The sequence below is a fragment of the Triturus cristatus genome, chromosome 10 (genome assembly GCF_964204655.1).
Source record: "Triturus cristatus chromosome 10, aTriCri1.1, whole genome shotgun sequence".
Lineage (NCBI taxonomy): Eukaryota > Metazoa > Chordata > Amphibia > Caudata > Salamandridae > Triturus > Triturus cristatus.
In genome coordinates this window covers 258,007,141-258,029,253 of record NC_140593.1, presented here as the reverse complement: position 1 = coordinate 258,029,253, position 22,113 = coordinate 258,007,141, and the positions used below count along the sequence as shown (strand labels likewise).

The 22,113-nt window shown below is 48.6% G+C and overlaps 1 protein-coding gene across 1 annotated transcript in view; it reads right to left on the bottom strand.

The window, feature by feature from the left end:
• Positions 1-22,113, bottom strand: part of ABCB5 (ATP binding cassette subfamily B member 5) — an 837,677-nt gene that overhangs the window by 298,985 nt on the left and 516,579 nt on the right. The window contains exon 15 of the mRNA XM_085630938.1: positions 5,365-5,535. Coding sequence (XP_085487064.1) covers positions 5,365-5,535 — 171 coding nt within the window. The remainder of the gene's footprint in view (positions 1-5,364; positions 5,536-22,113) is intronic.

The following is a 22,113-nucleotide window of genomic DNA, read 5'->3' as shown; positions in this document are numbered from 1 at the left end:
CCATTCTTCAGTACTTTTTATTTATTTTCTAATACATAGACCCCCAAAGCATCAACAATACTTTCACTTTCTCTTTCACCAGCTCTGTTCTTTTTGGAATGCCTCATGGTTCTATACATGCCCCCTTACTCTCCAAACTGTATGCTTAATCGCTGTGCAGATATTTCGAAATTGGTATCTCATTTCACAAGTACACTGATGATCTTCAGATGTCCCTGATAATTTATGACCAAGAGACCAAATGACACTAGGTTCTTCCTTCAATGAAATATGGTTAAGAATCACTAATGAAACTCAAGATAACACTGTGGATGATTGCATTGTTTCTCCTTTCTCTTAAGAAATCACAGACGTTTCTCTGTGAATGAAGCAAAATATATCCAATAAAATCTTCAACTCAGCCAAGACCCTGTGCTTAACACTTGACAAACTACTCAATCACAATATTCATGTCTGGGATATTCTGAATTAAAGTACTATGCACTTGCTTCAACTAGCTGTTTGTAACACCGAGTAGAATAAAGCAACACTTTGCTGCTAGGGTCATCACACCCACGAATGCAATAAAAATACACGAATCACCTACATGGCCATATGTCACTGCACACTCAGTTATCTCTCTTTAAAACTAGATATCACAGGTAAGAACAGTAGCTTAGTGAAGCACAAGCTTTTGAACATCAAGACACCACATTTTAAACAATAATGCACCTAAAATATGGAATGTCCTTCTTTCACACACCATCTTAACAAGAAGCCTACAGACCGGCTGGGTATATCCTCAGACCTGTCACGAAGTACCTATCTCCCAACTCTAGAACCTCTAACCGAGAGGTCTTCAACTTTGATAAGCGACAACATCCTCAGTTCGCTGTTTATGTCCTTTTTTTCTTACGTTCCAACGCTCACGTTTTTTAAACATTTTCTACCAACACTCTCTTCTATTTTTCTGGACTGCAACATTTTAGTGTACTTCAATCTACCATTTTCCATCAGCATGTTTCAACCTAACATGGTGTTGGTGCCTTTACCCCGAGTTAAGCTACTTCCTATAAACATGTATACTCACCCTGATCTATCTGCATTGTTTAGTATAAATGTTTTTTCAACTTACTCTACATGCATTCTGTTAGAAACGGGGTCTCTAGTGGGCAGGGGTTGTACCATTGTCCAAGTAGGGACCACCGCCCCCGACAGGGTGGGTCTCAAAATGACCTAGACCAGTGTTTACCAAACTGGGGTCCGTGGACCCCCAGGGGTCCGTGACACATTCCCAGGGGGTCCGCATGCAGCAGATTTAAAAGCACTGCAAAGTTCCTTGTAGAATTAGCAGTTTTCGAGCAACAATAAAAGTGTCATGATAACACCAGTGATTACCTGCTGGAAAGAGATGAGAGTTTTGTCCAGTGGCAGGTTTGACGTATCTAATCTAGCACAGAGGATTAATATGCCTGCTGCAAAGAACGCGTACCATGCATTTTAAAAAACAGTATTTTATGTGCATAGGTCAGTGGGTTACTGTTTTTGTCACAGAGATTCTTTTGTTACTATGCATAACAGACCATCATAATCTAGCACAGTGACCTATAAACGGTCATCAAAGAGCTGCTTACACACTGCATGGTACAAGTTAGTAAGTTATGTATTTTCCCAGTCTTTCATTATCCTGATGCTGTTAAAGGAGTTTATTTGGGTGGAAATACATTTTTATTGTTAGTCAATGCTAACCACTGTGTTATGTTCTGAATACTGAGTTTGTGCTTTTCCAGACCAAGCACTCTTTAAAAATGCCTACAATTATGAATGACACGTGAATCCTACACCTTGTAGTCCCCTTTGCCTTATGTAACATTTTCTCTACACTGATTTACAAGTATGATTCATTGTCTCTATATGTGTGTGATGTAAAGTGCTCTGACATCATACAATGGTATGAGAGGCGCTATAAAGCAAATGAAATACATGTAACAGGTATGCTATAGAGAAATGAGAGTCGCTGTTGAAGGCTGATAATAAGGGAATCATTGAAGAACCTGAACAAAGATTGTTGTATCCTGGTGCATAGTAAGGTAATCATTTACTATTCTTTAAAAGCTAATACAATTCAATCTATAATGATAAATGTGTTGTAGAACGCACCATTGTATTCTAAATTTTCTTGGGGGGGAGAGCCCCCCGAAGCCCCCTATACAGTGGTCAGGCTCACTCACTGCACTTAGTGTGCACTGTATGGGGACTGGTCTGAAAACATTTCCCATGGCTGCTTTGGGTTGCCACTCTGGCCCTGGCAGGAGCCTTGGACTGCAAAATAAAACTAACCATTTCAAATTTAATCACGGAGATGCAGCACCAACCTTCCCATTAAAATGTTCTTTTTTTTGCAAATTTTTTCAATATAAAATACTAAAATCCTTAGTAATTCGAGTATTTGTTTTGTGCGCACGTATGTTTTTTTTTTTTCAAATTACTCTTTTAATGTTTGAAAATTAAATCATACAAATTGCTGGGGTCCCCGGCTTCCAGTGGTGAGTCAATGGGGTCCTCAGGTGTCAAAAGTTTGGGAACCACTGACCTAGACCACCCTCTGGTAGCTTGGCGAAGAGCAGGGAGGCTACACTCTGGAGGCAACGTGTAAAGTACTTGTGCAACACACACCCACCATAACACAGTGAAAATACCACAAAAGGACACCACAGTGTTTTTTATAGAAAAATAGAAGCATCTTTATCTAAAGTTTTAGGCAAGACCAAATCAATAAAAATTCCACATATACCATGATGAGATTTCTTTAGGGGTGTCTTTGATAAGAAAAAGGAAAATAAACTTGTAGAGCCAGTATGGCTGCAACCTCTGTTTTGGACGTATAGGAAGTTACTTAAGAAGAAGAATGAGTTCTTGTCAATGTTGGGCACGTGTCCCTGGGGCGCGGGACCCCTCTCACTCTTTTGATCGGATTTAGGCCATGTAAGGCGTTTTCCAGCCAAAATCCTGCCGCAAAGGTTGGGATTTCAATGTTAATATGCCCTCGCTGTACTTACAGCAAGAATGCTGCCGCAAAAGTTGGGCTTTCAATGTTAATATGCCCCCACTGTATTCACAGCAAAAATGCTGCCCCCAGTATGAACTCAATCAGCCGGGAGACCGGGTCAGGTCTTGGTACCGCAAACCTCCACCTCGTTACTCCGGGCCGCAAACTGGACCAAGTTCAAAAGGGGGACAGTCCGGCTCGCAGCCTCAGACTGCTGACGCGAGCCTTACCTGCGGTGGGGGGTTCTCAGTCGCTGCCGGCACCTGGACTCGGGGTGGACGAGCTCTCTCTTGGCCAACGCTGCACACGGAGGTCGGGCGATCTTCGTCCAACTTGATCGCGGGTTCCCTCTTGACGCGGTGTTGACGTCCTACCAGGAAACTTCCTTTTCCCTCGGCGATGTGTCTCTGGGGAGGCCCCGGTTGCTAGGCAACACCTCGCGGCCGGGGAGTACAGCACGGCTTGCCTCTTCTTGCGCAGTGGCTCTGCCATTAAGTCCCATGCCGCACTGGTGTTTCCACTGTCGGCCCCCCCCACGAATGTCACGGTGCCAGCCGAGCTATGTGCCAAAACAGGTACATGGTGTTGTGGTGCGTTGGCTCCACGGAGCGCGTTGATGCAGGCAGGGCGTTCTCGGAGACCCCGGGCCAGCGGTGGTGTGAGCAGGCACAGTGCTCCTTACAACACACGTTGGGTGCAGAACATGCTCACTTAGCGACAAGCAGCTGATCCTTTGGGCTAATTTTATCCACACAGCAAGGGCAGGAGTGAAGTTAAGCGCAGTTTTGCGTGCACAGCATGCAGGCACAGTCCTTGCAGTTTGTAGTGTTCTTGTGATCCCGCAGTAACCAGGGAACCAATCAGTCGCAAATCGCGAAGACACTGTGGAGGTGTTTCTTCACTCTCTTCTTGGCAGGGCAAGATCAGGGGGCAGTAGGGCAGCTCAACAGAGCAGGACAGCTGTTCCTGGAAACAGTCAAATCCAGCAGAGTGGCAATCCTCCTAGCGCAGCAGTCTGTACTCCAGCAGAGTTTCTTCTTGACTGAGCAGTGTAACCAAGATGTGTGGCCAGCACCCTCCCTTTTATACCCTGGTGCCCAGGTACTAGAAGGGGGTAGAACCTTCTGGAAGGGCCTAGGGGTTTCTGGGGTGTTCCCTGCCTTCCCTGACCTGGCTCTTGGCTGTCTAGAGTGACAAAGGCAGGGTCGTTAAGTCTATTGTGGGGAGCCGGGCCCAGCCTATTCAAGTGCAAAGGTGTAACTCACCACTCCCTCCTCACAGCCCAGGAAGGCTATCAGCAATCAGATGTGAGGGGGGAGTCTGCAGCGCACAACCTAAGTGCAGGCAGGAAAATGTCCACTTTCTAAAAGTGGGATTTCTAAAGCAGTAGTGCCCAAACCTGATACATCACTAGAGAGGGTTCCCCACTATGATTCCAATTATACCAAACATGACATACTTATTAGGTCCCAGTCAGAAGTTATCCCATAAGGGGGAGGTTCCCAATGTTAACCTAAGGAGGGGTAGGCCTCACCGCGGTAGCAGGGGCCTGTGGCAGGTATGCCAGTGTCACCATGTTTTTTATGGAAGAGCACCTGCACTTTAGCACTGTTTAGCATTAGTAAGATTCCCAGAGTCCTAAGTCCAACAAAAATGTACAGTTAAGTGGGAGGCAAAAAGAGCAAAAAGGTAGCGGAGACCGCCCTAAGGCTGACAGGTCCAACACATTCTATCATGTTGTCACTTATTGTATTAACACGATTGTCATTATGTCTCACTCATCTAATTCTGCCTTCCATGAATGGCATTGCTTCAATGTATGAATCAATGTTTCGTTCCAGGTGTTTGATCCCTTCAGTAAATTCCTGCTTCCTCCCTACTGACTGCACTAGTTGTGCTCATAGTACACTATGATCCTTCCCAATGCCCTGATGCTGTTCTCATGTCAACTCTTCTCCCTTTTAGCGAATGTAACAGATGCGTTTACACCACCTGGAAAAGCGTTTTACTGCATCTTGAAGGTAACGGCGATGGTATATCATTAAGTAATGGAAATAAAACCTTACCAATAATGCATCTTGTTATTGGATTGCCTTTTCATATTTTTTTTTAGAATTAGGCACACTTAACCAATTCATGTTTTGTGGTTTATTAATAAGGAGATGGCTGTTTTCTATCCCCTGCGTGAGGTATACAATGTATGCAAATTATACGTTGCATTCAATTCTGACCTCTCAATTACCATTGCAGTCTCTGGTGGGAATGCACCTTATGGTGATATCTGAGGACAACAGGCAAGGCACATGAAGTACAGTCAGTGATTGGTGGGTCCTTACCTTATCCAGAGCTTCTTGCACCACAGCTTCGCTCTGAGTGTCCAACGCAGATGTTGCTTCGTCCAACAACAGAATTTTCGGGTTCCTTGCTAGGGCTCGAGCAATGGCAATCCTCTGCTTCTGCCCTCCACTCAGCTGGGCTCCTCTTGCACCCACTACTGTATTAAATTTCTTAAACAAATGTAAAAAATGTTTCTCTGAGTTTAATTTGTTTCTCTTTGGCTGATCATTATGTCAATAAACGCTGTAAAGTAACTCAAAACACAATGGTATACATACATTATTGTGAGAAAGTAATCAATTATAAACTAATCAAGCCTTGGCGCCATTACTCATAGTAGAAAGTAAAAGATACGCTGTGCATGCACGGGCATTAATATTGAAAATGCACAGGCACGCGCTTCAGAATGTGTGGGGTCACAGTGAAAAGCAATATGGGCAATGTAATTGAGGATTCTAAAGAATGCACAATTTACCAGAGCAAAACAGGCCTGCTGATCCTTTGCACTGGCCAACAAAATGCATCCTGTGCTGTGACCTGGAGCACATGCACTCACCTGGGGAGGCGAGCTTGTGTGTGCATTAAACTCGGACGCTCTGTTATGTTTAAATAGAACCAGGTTTTGAGAGAGGAACAAAATCACAGCGACTCCACAGGTTTGACTTAAAGAAAGTGTATCAAACAATTACACTTGCATCGCCAAACCCAATTCGAAGAACCATTTCTTAAGAATACAAAATAAGGGATACACTTCTGTAGTAACTCAAATTGTATTTACTATTAAAAAAACTATACAAAAATATCATATAGGGAATAGTGCAAACAAGGCAGCACTGTTATAATGCAGAAATATATTAAATGGAGCGAGATTTAAAAGATGAAAGATGGGTTGTAGGCAGGGCCGGACTGGGAGCCACAACCAGCCCAGGCAAAGTGCTCGGCCGCCCACAGCTCTTTACCAGGGCCGGTTTTCGGCCGATTTTGTTACAGGGCCGATTTTGCAGCTATGGCCCCAAGGGCCCAAAACCGGCCCCTACCCGTGCGGGGCACCGGGGGATTGCCCGGTGCCCGCTACGGCCAGTCCGGCCCTGGTTGTAGGGCACGGCAATTCAAGGTAAGAGTCCTTTCAAAATTATGATGCTTATATGATTAAAAGGCAATAAAGTTGTATTATCGGCCATAGGAGCTTGAATCTGTTTGTTTCATATGAATACTAAAGCCATCTGTCTATAAATAATTAGAAGCAACCTTTCGATAATTGGAAGTCGAAGGTGCATGCATTGCTCTACATAATGGTCCCATAACTAATGACTACAAACATAGGGCCTCATTAATGATGAATTGGCGTAGGGCAACGCCCCAAGTCTTCTTGCTGCACCGTCCTACGCCCATGTGGAAGGCAGGAATGCACAGTATTTATAGAATACAGTGCATTCCTGTTCTTTCCCCCTGCAATGGTGCACAATTTGCTCCCACACGCCAACCTAGGCACCATTGCACCATAGTGCAAGGGCGATTCTGTTGCAGGCAGGGTTGTTTTTGTGTAGTAAGGGGCACCTTTTTGTACAAAAACAACCCCAAAATGCATTTTCCTATTTCTATGAATGCTATAGAATGTATGGCTTTGCAGGGCATCAAATATATGGAGTAAGGCAAGGCAGCGCATGTCAATGTGCTGCCTTCCTCTGCACCATGGAGTCATTCCATGAGTGTTGCGATAGCTTTTCTCATGCAGGACCCATGGATTTTGACGCAGCCCTAGATTTAATTAATCACGTACACTTTGGCCAGCGCCAAATACTGCCACCTCCCCAGAGCAGGCGTAGTGAGGAGAAATCTTTTCATTTTTTCTCACTTTTTCTTCTTTCCATGTGCGCTGCATTCTGCACAAAACAAACCTACCTGCAATACAGACACCCAAGGATACCTGCTTCTGCACTAGGCAGCAAATTGTGTGCCAGCAGCGGGGAAAGGACAGGAGTGCACAGTATTTCATAAAGTGCATTTCTGCCCTTTCACATTGGGGTAGGGCTGCTCAGCAAGAAAACTTGCGGTGCTGCCCTATGATTATTCCCCATAAATGAGGCCCTTAAATTTGTAAAATAATGTGAATCTTAGTAGAAAAAACAGAGAGCAGGATAGTAAGTCCAAACTTGTCCACATTGCTATGGACAATTCTCTGAATACATCCTTTAAATGAAACCTGCTAAACCACTGTGCCTTTTTATGGATGCACTCCAGAATAGTTTTCTATGAAAGAAATTCTACCAACAATGTGGGAGGACTTCGGTGAAAAAAATGTCATGGTGGCCTGCTAGGCACTGTATTTTCTCAAAACAAACTCCCCAAACAGGGGGCTAATAATGACAAAAAGAACAAGTTGTGTCCCTAGAGCAGAATTACTTTCTTCTCTGTGTTTCAGGCATTTGTTATGCTTGTCTGGGACCGCAATGCCTCACATGAATGTCTGAATGCATGCCATTAATAGGATGGTCCTCCTGATTTTCAGTAGCTAAAGGCTCTGTGGCAGATGGGCAACCACTGGAAACGTATTAGCTCTACCACCTCTAAATAAGTCAGGGGAACTGTGGGATTTTTACAAGGAGGGAACCCAAGGACAAAAAAAATGAAAGAAACTAGAAAGAAGTAGCAAAAATATCTGCCACAAATAGCTTTGTGGGTTTGAGAGAAAATAGATTCATGGTTAAAGAAATTTTTATGACATAACATGTTCTGGATACTGATTATAGAGAGCCTAAGTTTTCTATAGCGCAAACTTGACCCGAGGGTATCGGATTTCAGAGCGCCTTACACGAGCACCAGTTGCGATACATGAGGACACATTCATTTTTGTTAGGCACAGAGAGATTAAGGGGCATATCAACAACAACCGGCGATAATTATCGCAAAGCGCACTTAGCGCTAGGATAATTATCGCCGGCTAGCGTGGATTTTTATCGCTGAGATAGCATGCTATTAGCAACGCTTATCTCAATAGCGATAAAAATCCTCACGCTAACTGGCTAACGTGAGATTATCGCTGGAAACCCAGCGATAATGTCACGGTAGCTTGTTGATAGGGACTCACAAACTTAGCCATGATATCCTCCTTCCATAGGATATCATGGCTAAGTCAGTCCTGAAGCAGGTGTTAGGAAAGTAGCGATAACAGGTGTTATCGCTACTTTTCCTGACGCTATGCTTCATAGCGTGGGACTTGATGATAGGAGAAATGTCGCTTATCGACATTTCTCCTATCATGTCAGGTCAGGAACGCCCACTTTGCATCTCATTAGAGATGCAAAGCTGGGTGTTAGAAATCCCCACGCTAAAGCAAGGTTTCACGCGTTTCCTAATATAGCGATAAAATTATCGCCGCTTTTTTCGGCCAAAAACGGCCGCTAAAGCGGCGATAATTTTTTATCACCTTGTTGTAAATATGCCCCTAAGTGATTTGCCCACAATCACAAGATGTTGAGCGCCCTTGCTGAGACTCAAACCCGGTTCCCCAGCTTCGAGGACGACATCCGTAGCGGTTAGGCCAACTCCTCCCCGGATTTGAAACTTGGGGAATTACTGTTATGCTTAATGAAAATGTATTGATTATAATTGTTTATCAATATTTAAGAAGAGTAAACTAGACTCTCATATCATGTTTTCAAGAGAACGTTGAGTGTGATGGCACTGTGAATGTAACACAGAGGGTGCAGCTTTGTAAGGGAATGATACCTTCTATTTGATATTGCCTTAGGCTTCTTGTTACAGCATTTCTGGTGCTTTTTCCAGGATTTTTGAACCTTTATTTATGGTCTAAATATACAACCGGGCCTGGCCATAAACAGAATTCATAATTGGCTGTTGTTTCAATGCATTCCAATGAATCAGCTTGATGCTCACATCTTCGAAAATTCAAGTAGTGTATATTGCACATACACGTTTCCCCCCAAAAACCTCTACCCATCTGTGTCTTTAACTATTCAATATACAACCTATGATTGAGTGCGGAGAGAAATAAAACTAACATTTTTGGAGCCTGAAAATCTTCAGCAGAGCAAAGCTTTAAGCTTTACAACTAATTAACTGTAACAAAAGAGTGAGCATAGATATCTGTTGTGTGCTGACACGCTACTAGGGCACTTTATGGTAAAAGGCTCTTGGCATTAATCAGACATAGTTGAATTTCTTGCTAGGCTTGGACCTTTTTCTATATTTTTCTTAAATCCCATAAAGCTAAAACCTGCCGAAAATGTTCTGCACATTTTTTTTAACGTGTCAATATTTTTCAAGAGACGCAAATTAGACAAATCAATGGGTTCATATTGCAGAACAACTCCACATAAAACTAGTTCAAATCTATATAAAAATATCCATTTCCATTTGGTTTCTGGGAATTCTCTGCAGCAGCATCCACAATATCCATAAACAGTAGGGACGTTTCACTGACAAGAAATACAAGTATCTAGTTACAACTCGTCCTCCGACCCACTTCCAGGTGGAGTAAGTGTCCTCACATTTAATGAGCTTCTGCACTCTACGTATACAGGAGGAAAGTTGCACAGGCAGCAGGGTTCACTGACATGACAGGGCACTATATTCTTATAAGCTTGGATGAGCAGCAGCTGTCTGAAACTCAACTCGGAGAAGACAGAAGTCTTATCCCTTGGACCCCCCCCCTCTGGGGAGGATCCAAGGGGCAACTCCTGGGGGCCCCCTGAACTGGGCACACTCCTACCCCCACAGACCATGCCCAAAACCTCAACATCATACTCGACTCCTCCCACCATGACCAGACAGATCAATGCCATCACCTCCACCTGCTTCAACACCCGCGGCATATTCCGCAAGACCTTCAAGTGTATCCCCCCGAAGCCAGAAAGACCATCACCCATGCACTCATAACAAGAAGACTGGACTATGGAAACGCCCTCTATGCTGGAATCAACAAATCCCTGCTACACAAACTCCAGACCATCCAGAACACCGCGGCCAGACTCTCCCTTGGCATCCCACGACATGAGCACATCACCCAACACCTGCGAGACCTCCACTGGCTCCCTATTGAGAAGAGAGTAACCTTCAAGCTACTCACCCACACCTACAATCCCTCCACAACTGCAGACCCAAATACCTTAACGAAAGAGTCTCCTTCCAGGTGCCCCTAAGGAACCTTCACTCCACCAACCTTGCCCTGGCAGAAACCCTGCGAATCAGCAGAATCAGAGCGGGTGTAAGGGCCTTCTACATCGCAGCCAAAGCCTGGAACAAACTCCCAGTCAGCAGCAGCTGCTCCCCTACTCTGCACACCTTCAGGATGATCCTCAAGACCTGGCTGTCCAGCTGATCCGGAGCTGCACCCCCCAGTGCCTTGAGACCAACACGGGTGGGTCGCACACTTTAAACCCCCTGATTGATTGATATAGATCTGAAGATAAAAATCTCTCTGCACCCCCATACACTGCAGACAGGAAATATGAAATGGAGGAACCAGAAAGGTGCCTAGGCCCAGCACCCTCCTCCATTTACCTGGGACTAGTCCTCCGACCAAACTAGATCCTTCTGGATCCCACATGTGTGACTCGAAGACTCCTCCTTTCTCTTCCTGCAGTCTCCTCTCTTCTCTTTCCTTTGTTTGCCTCTTTCTGAACCCCTAGCGATATTTCTCATGCTCTTTTCATGATTGCTCCTCTCTCTATTGTTTCAATGATTATGCTCTCTTATATCACTTTCCACACTTGTGCACTTTTTTCTACCCCATGCTTTTTCTCATTGGTGCCCTCGTCTCTCATTTTTCCACCCTCGTTCTCTATCATCTCCTTTTTCCACAATTGTGCTCTATTTTTATTGTTTCTCCACACTTCTGCTCTATTTGCTCATTTTTCCATACTTTTCTCTTTCCTTGTGCCTCTCTTTGGGCCTATAAAAGAGAAAGCTCTAGAACCTTCTCCTAACTTCAACGGAGACTCCAGGTATAAAAATAATGCCCTCAGACCCCCTCTTAAGTTCACTTTCTGAACTGCTGGAAGGACTCTCAGATGACTGCCTACTACTTTGGACCACTGTACACTCTCAAAGAATGCTCTGCTGCACCTGGAAGGACAGCTTTGCTGTTTGAAGCCTGCCTTGAACTCCCAGAGGTCAGCCTTTTTCTTCGAGCCCTGCAACTTCACCTTAACCCAGGACTACCAGAGTGACTACAGGGTAGTTTACTGGCTTCCTGTTCAGAGCCACAGGGACATAAAAGGCTCCCACCATCTTGAAACCACATCTGGAGCCAGAGTGTGTCTGGAACCCCCAAGTGGTGTCCCACTATTCCTTGACTCTTGGTTATGGTGCTAAAGGTACCCAGATGGCCAAATTCTACAACTTGAGATTTAGAAACCTTTTGGCTAAAAACTGCTCTGAGAACTGAAGGAAGACTGGGACCAACCTGCTCTTCGATCCGGCCAAGTTGCTTTGCTGGCCGGCCTGACTTCATGGATGCACTAGTACTCTCTTCTCAGCAGCAACAAATCCTGTTTAGCAGTCCTTCGCCAAAGGTTTATTTAACCTCCTGGAACTGTCTTCTGCTACAGCCTCCTGCCTAATCCCACTGGAGATTCTCAACTTTTAAAAAAGTCACTAAGTCTGAAGAAAATATCTTTGCCACAACTTTATCCAGCAGCTTCTCAATAATGACACTTCTTCCTCTAACACCGCTTGCAGCCTAGCCCCTCTGAACGTTACCTTCTCAGAACACTTTTTCAAAATTTCTTCTAAGTCCGAAGGTAAGTGCTAACCTGGCCCAATCCATTTCTTCTATCTGACCAACACTTCATCACAGTTGGCAATGTTTTTCGAGTTTGACCTGGTTTACCGTGAAAAGATGTCCGCAGTTGGCGCTTTGATCTTGTTAGACCTGGCGATTTCTGGTTGGCTAAGGCTTGCGCCAAAGTCAGGCAGAAACCACCACTCTAGTCAGGGCAAGGAAGTTACACGCCAAAGATAACCCCTGCTCACCCCCTTGGTAGCTTGGCACGAGCAGTCAGGCTTATCTCTGAGGCAATGTGTAAAGCGTTTGCGCGCGCACCCAGCAACAACACCCAAGGCCCACCACAAAGGAAACTCCACACAAGGTATTCTATAAAAATAACCTTTGTATTATACACAACACATTAGATAAAAACACACACTTTACAATGTGCCAACAGGCACGGGCAGAATTTACAAGGGATTATGTACAAGACAGGGCCACCTGGACCACTGTCAGGAATTAGCACTTTTTAGATATTTAGCACACAAAATATATAAAATCACTGTAGCACAAAAATAATATGTATAGCACACAACCAGTACTTACTGGTATCGGGGAAGTACCACCTACGTAACCCTAACTACTTTAGGAGACTGTCACGCAGGGAACTAGAACCTCACTAGCACCACCTGTACTAGGAGAAAGCAACAACCACCTACGTATCACAATACCTGTAGGGGTAATAGAACGTTACACATGATGCATCACATTCAGAGGTGTATGGAAGGAAAAACACATGATGCCTAAAAACATTCAGAGGTGTAAAAGCAATGGCACATGACGCATCAAAACACATTCAGAGGTGCAAGGAAGGAACACACATGATGCATAAAACATTCAGAGGTGTAAAAGCAATGGCACATGATGCATCAACACACATTCAGAGGTGCAGGTAGGAACACAATTGCGCAAAACTCCTATGCCACCACCTGTGGCAGTCCCTGGGCCAACTGGCCTGGAAGGGGCTAGGGCGCCCTGTGTTCAACAAAGTTAAGCTGCGCCAGCTGCGCAGACTAGAACAAGAATGGTCCCCCACCTAAACGTGGCAGCTGCCCACTAAGTGCTGGGCAGCTGGAAAACGGACTTCAGGCACTCTGCGTGCCTCTGGAGCCCTCTCTGGGCTCTGACCATCAAAGATGTGCCCTCTAGAGCCTTCGTGGCTCAGCACATCGTTGGAGCCTCACTGGGCTCGAGAAGCAACAATGCCCCACACGTTGGAGTCCCTCTGGACTCTGCGCCACCTGAAATGCCCCCTAGAGCCTCACGGGGCTCTAAATCAAGAGTGGCACCGTTGTTGGAGCGCCACGCGCTCAGAAACTACCACAATGCCCCCGGGTACGTGGGAGCCTTCTAGGCTCGAGGAGCAATACTGCGCACGTGGGAGCGTCTAGCGCTCTAGCTACTCGGGACCCCTCGGATGGAGCCTCACGGGGCTCGTCACACTGCCCCCGCACCCCCTCTGCACAGGCGCGGAGTCCCCCAGCCCTGCTAAACACTCACCGGGCTGCTCGGGGACTCCCGCGTCGTCTCCTCTCTCGATGGACGCCGAGGCTTCTTTGCAACGCGGAGGGGCAGGCACCGACAATGTGCCTCGCGCCCCCTCCGCACCAGCTCCGGCCGCACTTCTCCTCTCTCGGGTCCAGCGCGGGGTAGGCTCCCGCCTGGATCTTCACTGCACAGGAGCGCGGGGTAGGCTCCCGTCCGCTTCCTGCTTCCGTCTCGGGGCCCGCCCCCAGGCCTGCCTGACTTCCGGCTGAAGCCCGGCCGCGGCGGTGAATTCCTTGGCAAATGAGAGGGGTAGGCTCCCTCGCCAGCGAGCACAACGGCGGGGTGGGCACCCGCCGAACTTGGCAGACACCGTCAGGATCGCGGGGTGGGCACCCGCTATCAGATCCCAAGCGCTCACAGCGCCATAGAGCAAAACAGCGCTCCCAGCGCTATAAACAAAGGAAGGTCCAGCAAAACAGCGCGCCCAGCGCTAGGAAGTCCAAAAAGCGCTCCCAGGCGCTACAAGCAGGGTTCAGCAACAAAAAGGTCCTCCAGAGAGCAGGGGGAAAAGGCTGGGCCCAGAGCCAGCTCACAGGGCCCTCCAGCAGGGAGGCAGTCCCCAGTGGCAGTCTCTCCTGGCGCCCAGCAGCAGCAGGCCCCCCCTCAAGTGGATCCTGCAAGAGAACAACCTCTGTGGGGACACAGCCCCATTTTTATACAGTCAAATCCTTTGTCTAAGGTGCAGGGAAGGGGCGAACCAGTTCCAACAGGTTCCTGAGCACTTTGTTTTGCTCAGCCCCTCTCCCTATTAACTGGCAGGGCTAGGGTCATTAGACGCACCACAGGGGCCGGCGCCAGCATTGTGTGGGGGAATCCCTGTCCTATTCAGGACCCAGGTACACTCCTCCCCAGCCATCAACATGCTAACTCCCCATTCACCACTGGGTGACTCCTCCTGACTCTGGGGAATTCCCTAGTCCGTCACCTGACCTCACCAGCCAATCGCCAGACAAGCCACACATTTCAGACTGCACACTGAAGTGCCCACTTCTAGAAGTGGCACTTCCACACCAAGTACATGCACGCCGCACACATCAACGCGCAGCATTCACTCCCACGAGTCCGCACATACCAAACACGGGCCTGCACACCCCACGCATCAGGAACCACCGGGACACATACATTCCCCCATGCATTCCTATGGGAGGGCAGGCCAACCTCACAACACGCACGCACTTTACCCTGGGACACAGCGGTAAAGTGCGCAGAAGTCACTAAAATCACTAAACCAAGTCACCATATTACGCAAAAAGTTTCGGGGTGAACCGGCCAGAAGGGCCAAGTCCAACACAACCCCCTTCCAGCCAAAACGCAGGGTAGACCAATCACCACCGTGATGGACTTCCCTGCTTGGGGCGATAGAACACGGACGCGGGCCCGCCACTGCCGGGACACCCTCCTGTTCTACGCCACGGTGAACCCCTGGGGTTTCTTCTCAAACCACTCTCCGGACCAACTGGGCTACCCCACTGGTACTCCCAAGCTGTCCGCGGCCAAGACCAGGCCCTAGGCCACCCAGGTGCCACTGGTCCTTGCCTAACCACAGAGTGGGGGGTAGTAACCCCTGGCACATAGCAGCCATTCTCCACTCTACCCCTCATCAGGGCAGTTCTGAACTGCCACCGATCTTCCAGCCTAGGGTCTGTACCCTCAGGCTGACCAGAAGTCACGGGTGAGGCTCTCCTCCCCCTACCTCTTCTCCTAGGGTTCCGCCCTCTCCTCCTTTGAGAGGCACCCTCGTAACATACCTCACCAACCAGCTCAGGACCCCTCCCTGAGAGCTGGTCTACCAACCTAGGGTTTAACCCCTCAGGTTGCACCGGGGTCAGAGGTGGGCTCTCCCACCCTCTGCACCCCCTCCCAGAGTCCTGCTCCCTACCAACTGGGGCGGTCCCTCTGGAAGAAGAACCGGTCAGGACACTGGTTACAGTAGTCAGACCCTTCAGGTCAGGCTGCTCCTGAACCTGGCCTTCCAACCTCCGGTCTAAAACCTTCGGTGGAATAATTGCCTGGCACTCCAGGACTTCTGGGGATTTGCACACCATCCCCCCGAGAGTAACATATGCCCCATATGTTGCATGACCGTCTGCCTGGCGCAGATCTCCCGTCCCCTGTCCACCTGACAGTGCGCGAAGATCCCCCAGGCCAGACGTGTAGTCGCCATGGTCACTTCTAGGAGACTCAGCCCTCCCGGCTGGTCTCTGACCCACTGGCTCCTCCACCGGGGAACACAGCCCCATGCCACTCCTCTCGCTGGACTTCTGTACCCTCCCTACTGGAGCGGTACTGCCAGACTCTAGAACCACAGGAGCCCTGCTTACAGGCGCTCCAGGTCCTCTACTCACTAGGTGATCCTCCTCAAATGGGCTAACAGGACAGCCTAGGTCCCCAACTTGGTGTTCCCTCCTGAAACCACCCAAGTCCTGAGGCAGGGTTTCGTACGTCTGGGGACCCTCGGTCACCCACTTACTCCCGCTCCACTGAGCCAGGCCGTAAGGTCCTACACCCTCCTCGCTATCCTGGGACCTAGCTGGGCTACATGGAGCCTCTTCCACCCCGCTGGGCTGGAAGATACCTGAACCACTACTTGAGTCACTCCCTAATGACTCCAGAGAACCTCTAGCGCTTTCCCAGCGTTCCGCTTCCTCTGCCAGCGCCCAAGGACAAAAGTAGTCATACCTCACCAGGTGCTGGCGCAACCCTGGAGAACAACTACTGAGCATCTGCTCTTTGACAATCATTTTGAGCACTATATCCAAATCCTCTTCCGTGTTGACCTCCAGCCAGTCCCACAGTGCATCATGACAGTCATCCACAAACAACCCCCACGACTGGTGAGACGGTTTTCTACTGCCCCTGAACTTCAACCTATACTCCTCCTCTTGGGAAACAGGTACCAGACTGGGGAAACTGGGAGTGGGACTTGTCGCACGGGACTCTATTTCGCTGCCACCACTGGACTCAACCCTCCCTGGGGAGCCCAGAAAACTACGACTGCGCGCAGGCGATAATCTACTCTCCAGCACTGATTTCTCCCTGGCGAAGGCCCTCTCAGCCTCCGCCATCCTCTCCTGCGCTAAGACCCTCTCGGTCTCCAGCTTTTTCTCTGCCATAGTCAGCTGCGCCATCCCCCAGGCATGCTCTAACCTGAGCTTCTCCATGGCCAGCTGATGCTCCCTCTCTTCCCTCCTATCTACCCACTCCTCTGGGGACAGGGAAAGGGATGGGGTGCTGCTCCTGACACTGGACCCAGCAAGGGACTCCCTATCTATGGGGTCTCCACTCTCTACTGACGTCCCTGTCAGGTAACCTTCCTCCTCCTCAGATTCCTCAGGGCTCCCCTCAGACCCACCACCCTCTCGGCGTGCGGCCCGGGCCCTATCTTCCTCGCTGCGCTCTCGCTCCCACTCAACCTTTTGCCAAGTGATCAGGTTGTCCCTCAGTTTGGACTGGGTATCTAACTCACCCACCTCTATGTCCCTCTCCTCACAGAACCTTACCAGCTCCAACCTACTGTACCTAAACAGACCACAGAAGTTAAAAGCAGGCTCCATTTTGGCGGACGTTCCTGAGAAGAGTTCCACACAAGGAACCTGGGGGTTGGAGCTACACAGGAGTACACAATTCACAAAAGGTTTCAGTGAGCTCTCTATCCTGGAGAACTCACACTCACTGTCTAGTGCCCCACACACCATCCACACCCAACCCTCCCCTCGGACTGGTAAGGCAGTTTCTACCACCCCTGATCCCTCAACCTGACCACCACGTGACACAGGTACCAAACTCTGGGCGCAGGGCGGGGGACAAATGTACTGGACACAATTACACAATGATACCTTCAGGAGAAGAAATAAAGGAACTTCAAAAACAATAATCCCTAAAATGTGATTTATCTAATGCAGAGTTTTGTGGTGTAGCCAGTCGCTGCTGCGGTACAGCGCAAACGCAAGTCCAAATCCCACCGCTGATCACCAATGTTAGACCTGGCGATTTCTGGTTGGCTAAGGCTTGCGCCAAAGTCAGGCAGAAACCACCACTCTAGTCAGGGCAAGGAAGTTACACGCCAAAGATAACCCCTGCTCACCCCCTTGGTAGCTTGGCACGAGCAGTCAGGCTTATCTCTGAGGCAATGTGTAAAGCGTTTGCGCGCGCACCCAGCAACAACACCCAAGGCCCACCACAAAGGAAACTCCACACAAGGTATTCTATAAAAATAACCTTTGTATTATACACAACACATTAGATAAAAACACACACTTTACAATGTGCCAACAGGCACGGGCAGAATTTACAAGGGATTATGTACAAGACAGGGCCACCTGGACCACTGTCAGGAATTAGCACTTTTTAGATATTTAGCACACAAAATATATAAAATCACTGTAGCACAAAAATAATATGTATAGCACACAACCAGTACTTACTGGTATCGGGGAAGTACCACCTACGTAACCCTAACTACTTTAGGAGACTGTCACGCAGGGAACTAGAACCTCACTAGCACCACCTGTACTAGGAGAAAGCAACAACCACCTACGTATCACAATACCTGTAGGGGTAATAGAACGTTACACATGATGCATCACATTCAGAGGTGTATGGAAGGAAAAACACATGATGCCTAAAAACATTCAGAGGTGTAAAAGCAATGGCACATGACGCATCAAAACACATTCAGAGGTGCAAGGAAGGAACACACATGATGCATAAAACATTCAGAGGTGTAAAAGCAATGGCACATGATGCATCAACACACATTCAGAGGTGCAGGTAGGAACACAATTGCGCAAAACTCCTATGCCACCACCTGTGGCAGTCCCTGGGCCAACTGGCCTGGAAGGGGCTAGGGCGCCCTGTGTTCAACAAAGTTAAGCTGCGCCAGCTGCGCAGACTAGAACAAGAATGGTCCCCCACCTAAACGTGGCAGCTGCCCACTAAGTGCTGGGCAGCTGGAAAACGGACTTCAGGCACTCTGCGTGCCTCTGGAGCCCTCTCTGGGCTCTGACCATCAAAGATGTGCCCTCTAGAGCCTTCGTGGCTCAGCACATCGTTGGAGCCTCACTGGGCTCGAGAAGCAACAATGCCCCACACGTTGGAGTCCCTCTGGACTCTGCGCCACCTGAAATGCCCCCTAGAGCCTCACGGGGCTCTAAATCAAGAGTGGCACCGTTGTTGGAGCGCCACGCGCTCAGAAACTACCACAATGCCCCCGGGTACGTGGGAGCCTTCTAGGCTCGAGGAGCAATACTGCGCACGTGGGAGCGTCTAGCGCTCTAGCTACTCGGGACCCCTCGGATGGAGCCTCACGGGGCTCGTCACACTGCCCCCGCACCCCCTCTGCACAGGCGCGGAGTCCCCCAGCCCTGCTAAACACTCACCGGGCTGCTCGGGGACTCCCGCGTCGTCTCCTCTCTCGATGGACGCCGAGGCTTCTTTGCAACGCGGAGGGGCAGGCACCGACAATGTGCCTCGCGCCCCCTCCGCACCAGCTCCGGCCGCACTTCTCCTCTCTCGGGTCCAGCGCGGGGTAGGCTCCTGCCTGGATCTTCACTGCACAGGAGCGCGGGGTAGGCTCCCGTCCGCTTCCTGCTTCCGTCTCGGGGCCCGCCCCCAGGCCTGCCTGACTTCCGGCTGAAGCCCGGCCGCGGCGGTGAATTCCTTGGCAAATGAGAGGGGTAGGCTCCCTCGCCAGCGAGCACAAAGGCGGGGTGGGCACCCGCCGAACTTGGCAGACACCGTCAGGATCGCGGGGTGGGCACCCGCTATCAGATCCCAAGCGCTCACAGCGCCATAGAGCAAAACAGCGCTCCCAGCGCTATAAACAAAGGAAGGTCCAGCAAAACAGCGCGCCCAGCGCTAGGAAGTCCAAAAAGCGCTCCCAGGCGCTACAAGCAGGGTTCAGCAACAAAAAGGTCCTCCAGAGAGCAGGGGGCAAAGGCTGGGCCCAGAGCCAGCTCACAGGGCCCTCCAGCAGGGAGGCAGTCCCCAGTGGCGGTCTCTCCTGGCGCCCAGCAGCAGCAGGCCCCCCCTCAAGTGGATCCTGCAAGAGAACAACCTCTGTGGGGACACAGCCCCATTTTTATACAGTCAAATCCTTTGTCTAAGGTGCAGGGAAGGGGCGAACCAGTTCCAACAGGTTCCTGAGCACTTTGTTTTGCTCAGCCCCTCTCCCTATTCACTGGCAGGGCTAGGGTCATTAGACGCACCACAGGGGCCGGCGCCAGCATTGTGTGGGGGAATCCCTGTCCTATTCAGGACCCAGGTACACTCCTCCCCAGCCATCAACATGCTAACTCCCCATTCACCACTGGGTGACTCCTCCTGACTCTGGGGAATTCCCTAGTCCGTCACCTGACCTCACCAGCCAATCGCCAGACAAGCCACACATTTCAGACTGCACACTGAAGTGCCCACTTCTAGAAGTGGCACTTCCACACCAAGTACATGCACGCCACACACATCAACGCGCAGCATTCACTCCCACGAGTCCGCACATACCAAACACGGGCCTGCACACCCCACGCATCAGGAACCACCGGGACACATACATTCCCCCATGCATTCCTATGGGAGGGCAGGCCAACCTCACAACACGCACGCACTTTACCCTGGGACACAGCGGTAAAGTGCGCAGAAGTCACTAAAATCACTAAACCAAGTCACCATATTACGCAAAAAGTTTCGGGGTGAACCGGCCAGAAGGGCCAAGTCCAACAGATCTTTTATGTGCTAGTTTTTACTAATAAAGTTTAAAAATCATAACTCTCGTTCTACTGATTGGATTTTTGTTATATTGGTGTCAAAATGTATTCCAATTTTCTCTATTGTTTTAAGTTGGTATTGGTTTATCGGGTGTTGTGTTTTTACTTTATTACTGTTTATATGCTGCATAAACACCTTACACATTGTCTCTAAATTAAACGTGACTGCTTTTTGCGCTGAGCTACCCAGGGTCAAGCACAGGCTAATATAGTGATTTTTTGTGGTTCACCATGGCAATGATTTTGGCTGTTGCCTGACCATGGCTAATACCCAATTCAACCAACAACCTAATTTCTTACACCACCCTACACATCAGAGCTCAATAACTTAATCTGCGGAGTTCCCCAGGGTTCATTCTTCAGCCCACCCTGTTCAACACTTACATGACACCATTCGCCAACGTCATCAGGGCACACTAAGCCGAAGTCACACAACTCATGTTATCAATGACCGAAAAGTCCACCGTCACTAGAACCAACTTCACCGAATACATGATCAATGTATCAGAGTGGATCAATAATAATTGCCTGAAACTCAAATCCAACAAGACAGAATTGCTGCCCTGTAGGAACAGGAACTTCCCCTGGTACTCCACCTGGTGGACTTCAGAGCTTGGACTCGCACCAAGAAACCAAACAAAAACTTGAGAATGATCTTAGATAACAAACTCAACATAGCAGCATGGGTAAACACAGTCAACTCTGCCTGCTTTCATAAACTCAGCATTCTTCAAAAAATCTAAAAATGGATTCCCATAAACTCAAGGCATACCATCACTTAAGCCCTCACCACAAGCAGACTAGACTATGGCAATGCACTCTATGGTGGAATCTCTAACCACCCCCTCCACCAACTTCAGACCATCTAAAATGCTACAGCAAGACTCATCCCAGAAGTCCCACATCACCCATACATCACTTCACAGCTCAGAGTCCAACTGGCAGCCTATACACAAACAATGCAAATTTAAACTCTTCACACACACACATACAGAGCACTTCACAACATAGAACCAGCATACCTTTACAGCCACCTTCACTTTCACCAACCCACCAGACACCTGCACTCAGTCTCATTCTACCTCGTGCGCATCCCTGTATCTGTAAAAGCAGAACAGGAGGTAATGCTTTCACCCACATTGCAACTAAAACCTGGACTGGCCTCCCTCTACACATTAGAACCTCCTCTTCGCTTCTTGAATTTTGGAAGAAGTTGAAGACCTGGCCCTTCAACTGACTACTTGTGACTGACTCACTCACCACTTCCATAGGCCCACACCTATACACCTACTCCAGGGCCTGGATACCCTACGAGGTGATAAGCTGGGCTTTACAAATTCCGCTAACATAAAAGAACATATTCCTTATCTTTTTCTTCCAGTCTGCTTTCTGTTGGCAGTGAGTGAACCAGTGAATTAAAACTGTGTGTAATTGTCAATGATGCCTAAGCACATCAAACTAAAGCACTGACTATTTCTCCATTAAAGTTTCCATCTATATGTCTCAGTTCCAATTCAGGGTATATGCTTATAGAAAAAGTTGTACCACATTGGTTCGGAACACAGAAAAGTAATATGCAGCTTCTGGTTCGATTCAGGTATTATATTTTGTTCTCTCTAATGCCTCCAAATGATGGCCCTATTACCCCT